At 43.0% G+C, this 10453-nt stretch overlaps 1 protein-coding gene across 1 annotated transcript; it reads left to right on the forward strand.

Annotated features, from left to right (window-relative positions):
• The first annotated feature begins 2254 nt into the window (after positions 1 to 2254).
• NPY (neuropeptide Y) lies at positions 2255 to 9659 on the forward strand. Its single transcript, XM_019443612.2, has 4 exons — positions 2255 to 2339; positions 3229 to 3416; positions 7526 to 7606; positions 9456 to 9659. The coding sequence occupies exons 2-4, from the start codon at positions 3229 to 3231 to the stop codon at positions 9478 to 9480; spliced, it is 294 nt and encodes a 97-aa protein (XP_019299157.2). The 5' UTR covers positions 2255 to 2339; the 3' UTR covers positions 9481 to 9659.
• Positions 9660 to 10453: the final 794 nt, after the last annotated feature.

Below are 10453 nucleotides of genomic sequence, written 5' to 3' on the forward strand. Positions count from 1 at the left end.
AGAACATATATTCAGTTTTGCTTTTATTTTCATAAAAAAGAAAAGATGCATAAGAAATTAATAAAAATGGTTGCCTGGGTGAGAGGCAGGAAGTAGCATAAATGTTGACACGAAAGGGATATGAGGACACTTTTGGTGGTTATGTATATGTTGCCTACCTTGAATGTGGTGATGACCTCACAGAGTGTAAGAATATAGCCAATGGAATATTTTAAACATTTGTAGATGAGCATATCTCACTTGTATCTCAGTAAAGCTGCTAAGGATGCATATACATATAACTAAATAAATAAACTTGATTTTGAAACACAGGAGAGAAATGGCTCAGCAACTAGAAAGGAGATGCTGGGGTGAGCAACTGTTCTTTTGATTTTTAGGCGTTTTGGCTTTGCTTTGTGTCTTTCATATAACAAACGCAAGCAAATTTATAAGCTGTAAGTATATCTTTACATGTAGAAGCATAGAAAACTATAGAAGCTAATGGAGCTAACACCCGAGAGAAGAGATGTAATATTCATAGCCCAAGGCCAGTGGGATAAGGATGTAAGAATGTATCTCTAAATGCTGAACCCTGAGAATAAGCTCTTCGTTTTGGATACCAGTGACATTATTGTAAGCTAAATTAATCAAATGAACACAGTCTTCTCCCCGCAAGAATGGTGCATCTCCTTAGAAGGGATTTCTTCCGAATTCATTGACTCCTTCAAAGTTTTGACTGATGTGTTATTTGTGATACACTCTAAAAATAAGATTATCTATTGAAAAGTGGACTGAGCTTTTTCCTCTGATCAAGAAAGAGCTGTAAGTGAGAAGGTGCTTTGTTCTAACTTTACCAGACATTAAGAACCCTGAAGCCACTCTGAGAGCCCTGATATTTGTGTCCCTGTCATACGTTTGTGCAATATGGAAAGAGAAGCATTCACCTAAGTGAAAGGGAGGTGGTGTTCAAAATTTGTAACACACACACCACACTCACACACACCACAGGGCAGGGAGAGCTCAGAGCTTGCCACACATTAATTGATGTTTAACTCAGTGTGGTGGAAACAGAACAAAAACAAAGTGTCAATTTAACAGAATCACTTGTCATTTTAACATTAAAACAGCCTGTAACTTAACACTTTAATTTCCTAAACACTTTATTTAGAAAGAGTCTGACTTCTAGGAGCATTCATTTAGGGAACTTTTAGGGCATAAAATCCTGATTCTGTAAGAATGGTTTCTGCGTCTTTCATATTCATATTCATATTCAACAGGTTTAATGTGATATGCAAATTAATGGTGATCTCTCTCTTCTTTTCTTAACCTGTTTGATTTCAATCAGAACCCACATTCTTAATCAACGTTAACGTGCGTATTTGTAACTATCCAAGGGCTAACAAAGAAGAAATTCCTGTTCGTTTAATTAGCCAGTAGCTTTGGATCAGAATTTTTCGTTCCATGGCGCTTTAATGGGTCTCCAGACGGTCAAAACGCCTCTCGTTCCCAGCAAAGTGAGCAAGTGGGTTTACCGTGTCCCGTTTCTGAGGTCTTTTCGGACGCCACACTCTTTGGGTCCCGATGGAGCAGGGCTCCTAGCGTTTGGGCGTGTACTTGGAGCGGGCTGATCCCCTCGAAACACAAGCTGGGGAAAGGGGCCGAAGCCACGGAAGCCCATTCTCAGACCCTGGGAGCAGGAGGGGGCCTTTTGGGAGCCACTAAACTCAGGATTTGGAGCAGGCGCCCCGGACCTGCTTTCCGCGCAGGAAGATCTGCACCCCAAGTTGTCTCCACTCGAAAGCGCACAGGAATTGCGCCCCGCGCCACTTCCGCGCGGGTCCCGGAGATGCTCCATCAAATAGAGGATTCATGTACCCCCTACCCTGGCGCCCAACGGGTTGGGGTTCCGGTGGCAGGCGACAAAGACGATCTGAGCTGCTTCCATCTCTGGCAAGGTTAGACGGGGTCTGAGGGAAAGCCGGGTTTGGGCGCGGCCGGAGGGCAGGGGCTCGGACGTCGGCTTGGTCCCGCGCCCACGCTCGCACCTCTCCAGGCCCCCCTCCCCGGGCAGGGTCTGGGGTCGGAGAGTTGGGTGTGGGTGGCTACAGGAGCCGCCGCTGGCGCGACTACGGCGCCAGCCCCCTCCCGCGTCCCCCGCCACTCGGGGGCGGGAAGTGGCGGGGTGGGAGTCACCCGAACGTGATTGCCTGAGGCCCCTCCTGCCGCGGCGAGGGAGCTCCATAAAAGCCCTGTTGCGACCCGCTCTCCACACCAGTTCCGCTGGCTCTCACTCCTCGGAGAGGCACACCCGACTGCCCGGCCCTCGCCGCCCAGCCACACCCGCCCGCCCGCCAGCCACCGTGAGTGCCACGACCCATTCGGCTTGGGGCGGGAGCTGGGGAACGGCGCCGGCTCACCCTCGGAGGAACTCTGGGGCCACGGGAGGGTCGTGCCCGGCTCCCCAATCCCTGCGCGCCTCTCTCGGTGCTCTCCTGCCCCGACGCGCGGTGACCTCTCTTGGAGGCTAAATTCCACTTGCTCCTTCTGGTCCTTTCCGACTGCACACCCGCCCTGCTCCCGCTCCCCTCCCCTCCCCCTTCCCGGCCGCGCGGTCCCTTTGGGGTTATCTTTTGGAGGATATGAAGGGGAACGCGACCCCCAACCCCGTTTCCTCGGAGGTCGACGCCTGGAAGGAGGTTTCCCCGGAGTTTGGAAGCTCCCTGCCACTTTCCCGGATCCTTGGGATCCGATCTGAGACTGCCCTGCCCGGGGAGTTCTCTCCCCTCTCTCCCAAATTGTCACCCCGAAGGAATCTTCAGCCATAACTTCCGATCTCCTGCAGCAAAGACAGACCAAAAGTATTAGAGAACAAAACTTTTCTCCTCCGGCCGGGGTTTGGGGAGGAGGGTAGGAAAGTGACAATTATTCACCCCACGGGAAGGAACTTCTACTTGTGTTTGTAAACTATCTAAACTGGCTCAGGCGAGCTCTGGTCCGACGCCTCACACCTCTCCTTGCATGACTCTTCCGCGCAGCGACTTGGACCGAATTTGCGCGGACTTTTCGCGTGGAGCAGAAGGGTGGGGCAGGGCAGATGGTGCCTTTAGTAAGCGGCGCGGTGCTCACCACCCTCCACTTCCCTCTCGAGTGGTAGCGGGGTGTGGGTGGCGAGGGACATACAGGAGGGAGGTTCGAGGTATGTATCCTTTCAAACCCCACTATTCTCCGCTTTCCCTTCTGTGCCGGCAGATGCTGGGTAGCATGCGACTGGGGCTATCCGGAATGACCCTCGCCCTGTCCCTGCTTGTGTGCCTGGGCGCGCTGGCCGAGGCGTACCCCTCCAAGCCAGACAACCCAGGAGAGGACGCGCCGGCAGAGGACATGGCCAGATACTATTCAGCGCTGCGACACTACATCAACCTCATCACCAGGCAGAGGTGGGTAGGTTCCTCGGGACCCACTCAAGGAGCGCCCTGCCTGCAGGAGCTGAGATCCTGGGGACCTCAGAGGACAGGGACCAGTTTTTTTTTCTTGCTTGTAACCCAGGGCAGCACAGTTTCAGGCACATACTCAGTTCCCTGCATAATTGCATAGGGCGCTGAACACTTTCCCTCTGCAACCGTAGTTACAACATCGTCACCCCACCCCTCCCCAGATTTAGGTTCCCTAAGCTGTGTGGCTGGCCATCTTCTCCCACTCACTCCCTGCTGTTTTTGGTTCTTAGAGCAGTTGGGGGACTGTTTGGAAACCTGGATGGGAAAGGACCCCCTAAAACAGGTCAGAAATGCTCTAGGGAAGTGCTGTAGGGAGAAGGGTGAGCTGAATGTGTAGGAACTACAACCACCACACCAACCAGGAAACAGCTGGGTTGCCAAAGATATTGCCAGATTTTCCAAGCTGCCCAGAGCAAATTGCATGACAGTATTTAGGAAAAAACAAATAGAGCTATTTTCTTGTCTTCTGTACAGTGGGGTTTTTTTTTTTTTTTTTTTTTTTCAGTCTCAGCTCTTTACTTAAAAATCCTGGTGCCAATAAATAGAGATTTAGCATGAAAACAGTTGATCTAAAATGCAGAGACTTTCCCCATTTTATAGCAGGTGAGTTTTGAGAAGGAAGTGCCTACTTAGTGCTTTGTTAAGAAGAAAACTAGTCACTCTAGGATAAACCCTGGCATTACATGGAATTTGGAAAATTGTAAACTTTATTCTGAACCCTCGGAAAGCTAAAATTAAATGCCATGCTTTCACTCTCAGCATCAAATATTAGGGGAAAAAATCACATCCAAACTATAATACAGGATTTAAAATTTGTTACCTGAATTGGTTCATCTTAATTCTAAATCATTCAATATCTTATTTCAATTCCAAGATCAAATGACCTTGATAAGCTAAAAAGGGTCAACCCTTTAAAAACACTAATGTTAACATATTTAAATTATGGTTTGTAAAGTGTTATTTTGTTTTTTGTTTTTACCATACTTTTTACTGTTTACAAGTCAGAGAGTCCTTGAGAAGGATTCAAAATGGGGCAAACTTGTATTTTTTTTTAAATAATTTTTTTCCTGTTTCATCAAACAGGGATATGACATCCTAAAAAGCTTTTGAAAGTCCCAGTTTACATAGAATCAGAAATACGTAAAATGTTGGAGTTAAATAGTACTGGTTTGTGAACCTTGAAGTCTGTTCATTTTAGTTAGCAAAAAGCACTAATGTTTTATATTCTAGTAGACTTCTCAGAAAGTTAATTGCTTCAAATTCTTGCTTATGCTTTCATATAGAGAAAAGAATTGTTCAAATAAAAAAGATATTAATTGTCGTTTATCTAGGAAAACCTTTGTTGGTTATTTATTTTGTCACTTATAACATAGTAGAACTTATTTCTTCAAAGATGATTGCTATAAAGAAAGCTTTTAACATTGTATAAAGCTTTAGCATTTCAAAATGTTTCCCTAGGCATTATTTCATCCAGTCTTTACCTCAAAGCCTTGAAGTGAGTATAATTATCTACATTTTACAGGTCATGAATCTAAGAACACTTATGAAAGCTTTTCTTTTTAGGGGTGGTGAAATTCAAGCATTCCTACTGAGTTTTCCTTCGATATTGTCACTACCATCAGCATTGAGTGTGATCTCCAACCTCTTTGGTGAAACAAAAATAAAGGGAAAGGGGCTTGAATTTTTTGGGAAGAGATTCAGGTTAGGTGGGAATGAGTTGATCCTGAACCAGAGTTTCTTGACTCATCTTCATATGAATTCCCTCTTAGAAACCATCAGAGGCTTATCATCTGCACCCATCATCTCCATTCCCACCCCACAAACCCAATCATCTGCACAATTTTGTATTTTTGAAAATTACAGCATCATTTGTGAATAGGTGTTTTCATTTGGCACAAATGGTAGTCTGATATCATTCTCTCTCCTCCCTTTTTCTACTCAGTCCATGTTTTTAAGCTATACGCTCCTGGTTCATTGCCTGAAAGCTGCGTCATTTATTCTAGAGCATGGATCTACCACATTTGGCTTTTCCAGTCCCCTACATTAGTGGTTCCCAGCTGGGGCTGACTTTATGTTCTAACCATCCTACCATGCCTAGGACAGCCCCCTACAACAAAGAATTTTCTAGCCCAAAATGTTAATAGTACCAAAGTTGAGAAACCCAGCCCTAGATTAGTCTTTATCCATCCAGGTCAGACATTGGAATCACTTAGGGAGCTTTTTAAATATGCTAGTACTGGGCTGCAGCCTTGACTAGTTAAATCAGAACCTCAGGGGTGCGTGGAACCTGAGCTTTACAGTGGTTTACAAGCTTCCCAGGTGATATCAATGTAGAGCCAGATTTGAGATTTTTTTTTTTTCCCCCAGAGACTCTATCTTTGACAGGTGAAACATTGTAGAGCAGCAGGAGAATCCAGAATTAAGCAGAGAAGGAAGAATAGTGAACAATGCTGTCCTGGGTGCCACTTCCTGACTGTGAATCCTGCTATTTTAGATTTAGCTTCTTTACTAGTAAATTGTAGAAAACATTCGTCAGTTCCTCTATTCACTGGAGCATGATGAAGATAAATGAGTTAAGGTTGCTCAAGAGTTTTAAGGTTAATAAAATCAACGGATGAACAGAATAAATAGGTATATAAGCAACAATCTACAGTTTGACATCACAACTGTAGAAAATCTTGAGGAAATCTTATAAATGATGGGGGGGGGGGGCAATTTGTTTGTTTTTGCTTCCTTTAAGCCCCAGCAAAGGAACAATAATAGGAAATCTTTCCAAAAGATTTGGATTTAATTGCACTTGATAGGCAGGGTATACTTTGTTTTGCTGTTTTGCTTATTAGCTAATCAATCCATCCAGGCTAGTTTTTCATTTGTGAACAACGTGGTTTCTGGTATACAAGGTCTTTTCTGAGAAAGGGAAAAAGATGCAACTTGGTAGACCCTTCAGCAGTGACAGAGAGAGAGAGATAGAGATAGACCAGTGTCCGCACTCACCTGGAACAAATAGCATATACTTGCATTCACATATAGTCCTATCCACATCCTGCTTTAGGAGAAAAAAGACCAGTAAGATTCCACAGTCTTTCAACGGACCAGTGAGATTCCTTTATATTTACAGGGCAGTTTAAATTAGAGCATGAAAGAAGGTTTTTAGCTTTTGGTACCCCAAATAAGTATGGAAAATATAGGACCCATGTTTATTGCTTTCTGTAAGAATGGGTGAATTTCAACAGCAATACCTTGCATTTGTGTTTCACTAAGTTGCTTTCAAAACGTTGTGACTCACATTGGATTTCTACAAAGACTCCAATTTAAAAACGAGTTGTGATTTTTTTACAAATGAGAAAACTGAGATTCGAAGACACAGGTAGGTCAAGAACTTCTGTCTGATGATTTTTTTTTCCTAAGGCTGTTTCTGAACAATCATCTGGTTTCTTTGTTAAGATTTAAACTGCTGTATATCATCAGAACTATAGCCAATTAACTAATTATGGAAACATTTAAAATCATACTGCAATGTATTTTTATTTCCTGTCACTTAGTTATAAAAGTTTCTATATATGTATTGTTTGTGGTAGTATAAAAAGGCAAGAATTTAACTAAAAATTGCTATTGGTTCAAATAACCTGCTAACTTGTTATTTAAGCAAAATTATACATATTTATAATTTTTTTAAAATTTTCTTACTTTTGAAAGACAGAGAGCACTAGTGGGGGAAGAGGCAGAAAGAGAGAGAGGGAGACACCGAATCTGAAGCAGGCTCCAGGCTCTGAGTTGTCAGCACAGAGCGGCTTGAACCCACGAACTGTGAGATCATGACCTGAGCCAAAGCTGACACTTAACTGACTGAGCCACCCAGGTGCCCCCAAATTATATATATTTATAATTTGAAATAATATTTCTGATAGTGTCTATTTCATATAACTAGATTATATTGTTAGCAGATGATCAGCCAAGAGGGAGACTATCTTCCTTTTTTTTCTAAATATTTTTCCTTTTTATGACTATTTCAAACTTGTTATAAAAGACTTTCCCCCCCTTTTTTTTTTAAGGTATGGAAAACGATCTAGCCCTGAGACACTGATTTCAGACCTCTTGATGAGAGAAAGCACAGAAAACGTTCCCAGAACTAGGTATGAAAAGCCTGTGTGGGGACATTGTTGCAGAGCTCAAAATGCATGGGGGAGGGAAATCCCAGAGGGCTGCCTGGGAGGGGGGAGACATTGGAATGAGTCTTCCAGACCAGGTAGCATTTTGGCAGAAATGGAGATGGGGAAAAGGGCAGTGAGGACCTTTCTTTTCATGGACTAATTTGCAAATCTCTAAACTTCTGTGGGGTATTATTTTCAACCACAGATTATTTGGTGCTCCTTTGAGAATTTTAAATATAAGTGACTTTCACCTCAGAAATGACTCTATATAGAATTTCTAACTGTGTTAGAATTGAGAGAACATAGAGTGAGTCCCTATCTCTACATTGAAATGACCGGCAGTCCATCTTTGGCCGGGGTAATCTTTAGTTTTCATACAGTATGTGGAGTGTCTAAAAATCCTACAGATATCACTCATGAGTCTTACTCTAATCTTCCTCATTTTACATGAAGCCGGAGATCAGTCTTGGCTGGGTGGGGGCTAGTGTTTACTTTTTGACATATTTCAAGCTCAATATCACAAAGAAACTTCAAGGAATGAATGTTAAGGACGTAATATTCTTAGGGACTTGTCTGTAACCTTGGGGTTTTCTGGGAATGTGGAGCCATCTGGGGGAGAGGAGCCCGCCAAGAGCTGGTGTCAAATATTGGACAATGAAGGCTGTTGGGAAGCAGCCTGGCCCTCCTCTGTTTTCATAACTTTCTGGCTCTTCTGTCTGATGCCTCCTACCTCGATCACGTGGCACATGGTTTCATCCATTTCTGTGGGAGCTTGTCTGCCTTAAACCCAAAGCTAGACAATGTCAAGAACCAGGTTCCCCAGAAGAGGTCACTAGAACACTTGCTCAGTGAGTGTGACTGGCGTGTCCCTCTTTATTGCGGTTCTCCCCAGGAACAAGTGGGGTGACCTGCTGAGCCACTTACTTTCCCTCCCATCGTCCTTCTGTCCTCTCTTGAAATGGCCAGTCTGGGCAAAGGTGCAGGTCTAAAGTTGTCGGGTTTGTTTTCTCTGAAGGAAGTAACAATTTGGACTGGAATAAAACTCCAGTGTTCTTGTCTGGAGATATCAACCCAGATTTAAACAGCAAATGCAAGGGAAGCAGGTGGAAAATTCATAAGGGTTGTTTTTAATACTAAACAATAGATGCCTTTAAGGTTTCATTGACCTGCGTGTGATATTTGCCATGGTAAAAAGTTTAGGGTAAACCTTATCTGCTTTGGGTAAGGAAAGGAACCATCCAAACTTAATAACCTTGCTGCTACTCTTTGTTTTGTGGCTTAAAGTCTAACGGTTGGTGCATGAAATACAGTTAATTGCACCCTGATGGAGACAGCCTCAATCCTGTGCCGTTAGGAGGAGGCAAAACTTGAGAGCTTCGAAGTTGCCTGTGAACGCTATTTTATTAAAAAGTGTTCTTTATAAAAATAGTATCTTACTACATAAAAAGCCTTGCAGGAAAACAAAAGCATATTCAGAATTGAGTAACAATAACTTTCTTGTTACCATTTTGTGTAATTCCTGTAGTTTTGATCTTCAGAAATATTGCAGAGTTCTTTGGCTCCTTTGATAAATACAGGGCCTCTTAAATACTCTGAGATTTGCTTGAGACTCCCGTGAACATGAGTGAAAACTACTCAGCTGGGTCTCTGCATATGATGCCACTGTCTCCTGCTCTGATATTCTACCTGACCTCCTATTTAGAATGTCAACAGGAGCCTTTTCAGCAGTTTCTGATCATCTTTCAGTTCAGAACTGAATGTCTCACTTTCTGTAAGCCTCCCAGGAGGCTGGGAAGCTTCTCTTACGTGCTTTGCTTCTTATGTTTGACAGGCTGGAAGACCCTTCTATGTGGTGATGGGAAATGAAACTTGCTCTCCAGTCTTTTCCTATTTTTCAACCCATATTTCATCCTGTAAAACTAGAGTCTGCCGGTCCTCCCAATGCATGCAGCCACTGTGCTCAACTCTGCAGAGTTTCCCTTTGTTGTCCTTGTATATACGTGTGTTTAAATAAAGTACCAAGCATTCAAACGTGTATGTTCCTCAATGAAAAAAATCTGTTGTTGCAGTAGTCAGAATTATTTTAAGTTATTCGTTACATCGCAATCTCACTCAGTAGGAGGTTCAAGGTTCGCTTCACCAGTGTTAAAGCAGTGACTATGGAAGTTATAAAGATGTGATGATTAATGATGATCAAGACTCAGCTGTGTGTGTGTGTGTGTGTGCGTGTGTGAGTGAGTGAGAGAGAGAGAAAGAGAGAGGGAACAAAATTATTTGGAAACATTGAGCAGAGGAATGCTAACTTAGAATAATTTGCTGAACTTTCCCCCACATACACATGAAATCATCATTAACCTGATAGCCTTAGCTATCAGCAGAAAGGATTGCTGTCTAATAGAACTTTCTGCAAAATGTCCTCTTCTCTAATATAGTAACCACCAGCCACATGTGGTTTTTGAGCACATGCATGTAGCAAATACAAATGAGGGACTGAGTTCTAAATTTTATTGGGTTTTAATTTCAATAGCCACATGTTTTTAGCAGCTATCATGTCAGACAGCTCAGATCTATGCGTGTATTTAGGCCAATACACTAAGAATTTGAGTCATAAACAGGAATACACTGAGTAGGAATGACTACTTTTTCACAGAACATGGGGTATGTTAATTAATTTAGCTAAAGGTTATTAAACTTTCCCCATCCTTCATGTACCTATGCATGGGTTTAGTTTAAAATTTATGGTACCGAGTTCTTACATGTAATTTCCAAAACAAAGAAAATGAGAAAATGGGTCCCATCCTATATTTTACTTTGGACCACACGATAAAA

Source organism: Panthera pardus, unplaced genomic scaffold (assembly GCF_024362965.1).
Source record: "Panthera pardus isolate Hobbes unplaced genomic scaffold, ASM2436296v1 HiC_scaffold_8, whole genome shotgun sequence".
Taxonomy (NCBI): Eukaryota; Metazoa; Chordata; class Mammalia; order Carnivora; family Felidae; genus Panthera; species Panthera pardus.

Excerpts from the sequence above, each read along its gene's own strand:
- NPY (XM_019443612.2), top strand. The coding sequence starts at position 3,229 with ATGCTGGGTAGCATGCGACTGGGGCTATCCGGAATGACCCTCGCCCTG. Across the intron at positions 3,417-7,525 it reads AACCTCATCACCAGGCAGAG|GTATGGAAAACGATCTAGCC; the intron begins GTGGGTAGGTTC and ends TTTTTTTTTAAG. Across the intron at positions 7,607-9,455 it reads GAAAACGTTCCCAGAACTAG|GCTGGAAGACCCTTCTATGT; the intron begins GTATGAAAAGCC and ends TATGTTTGACAG.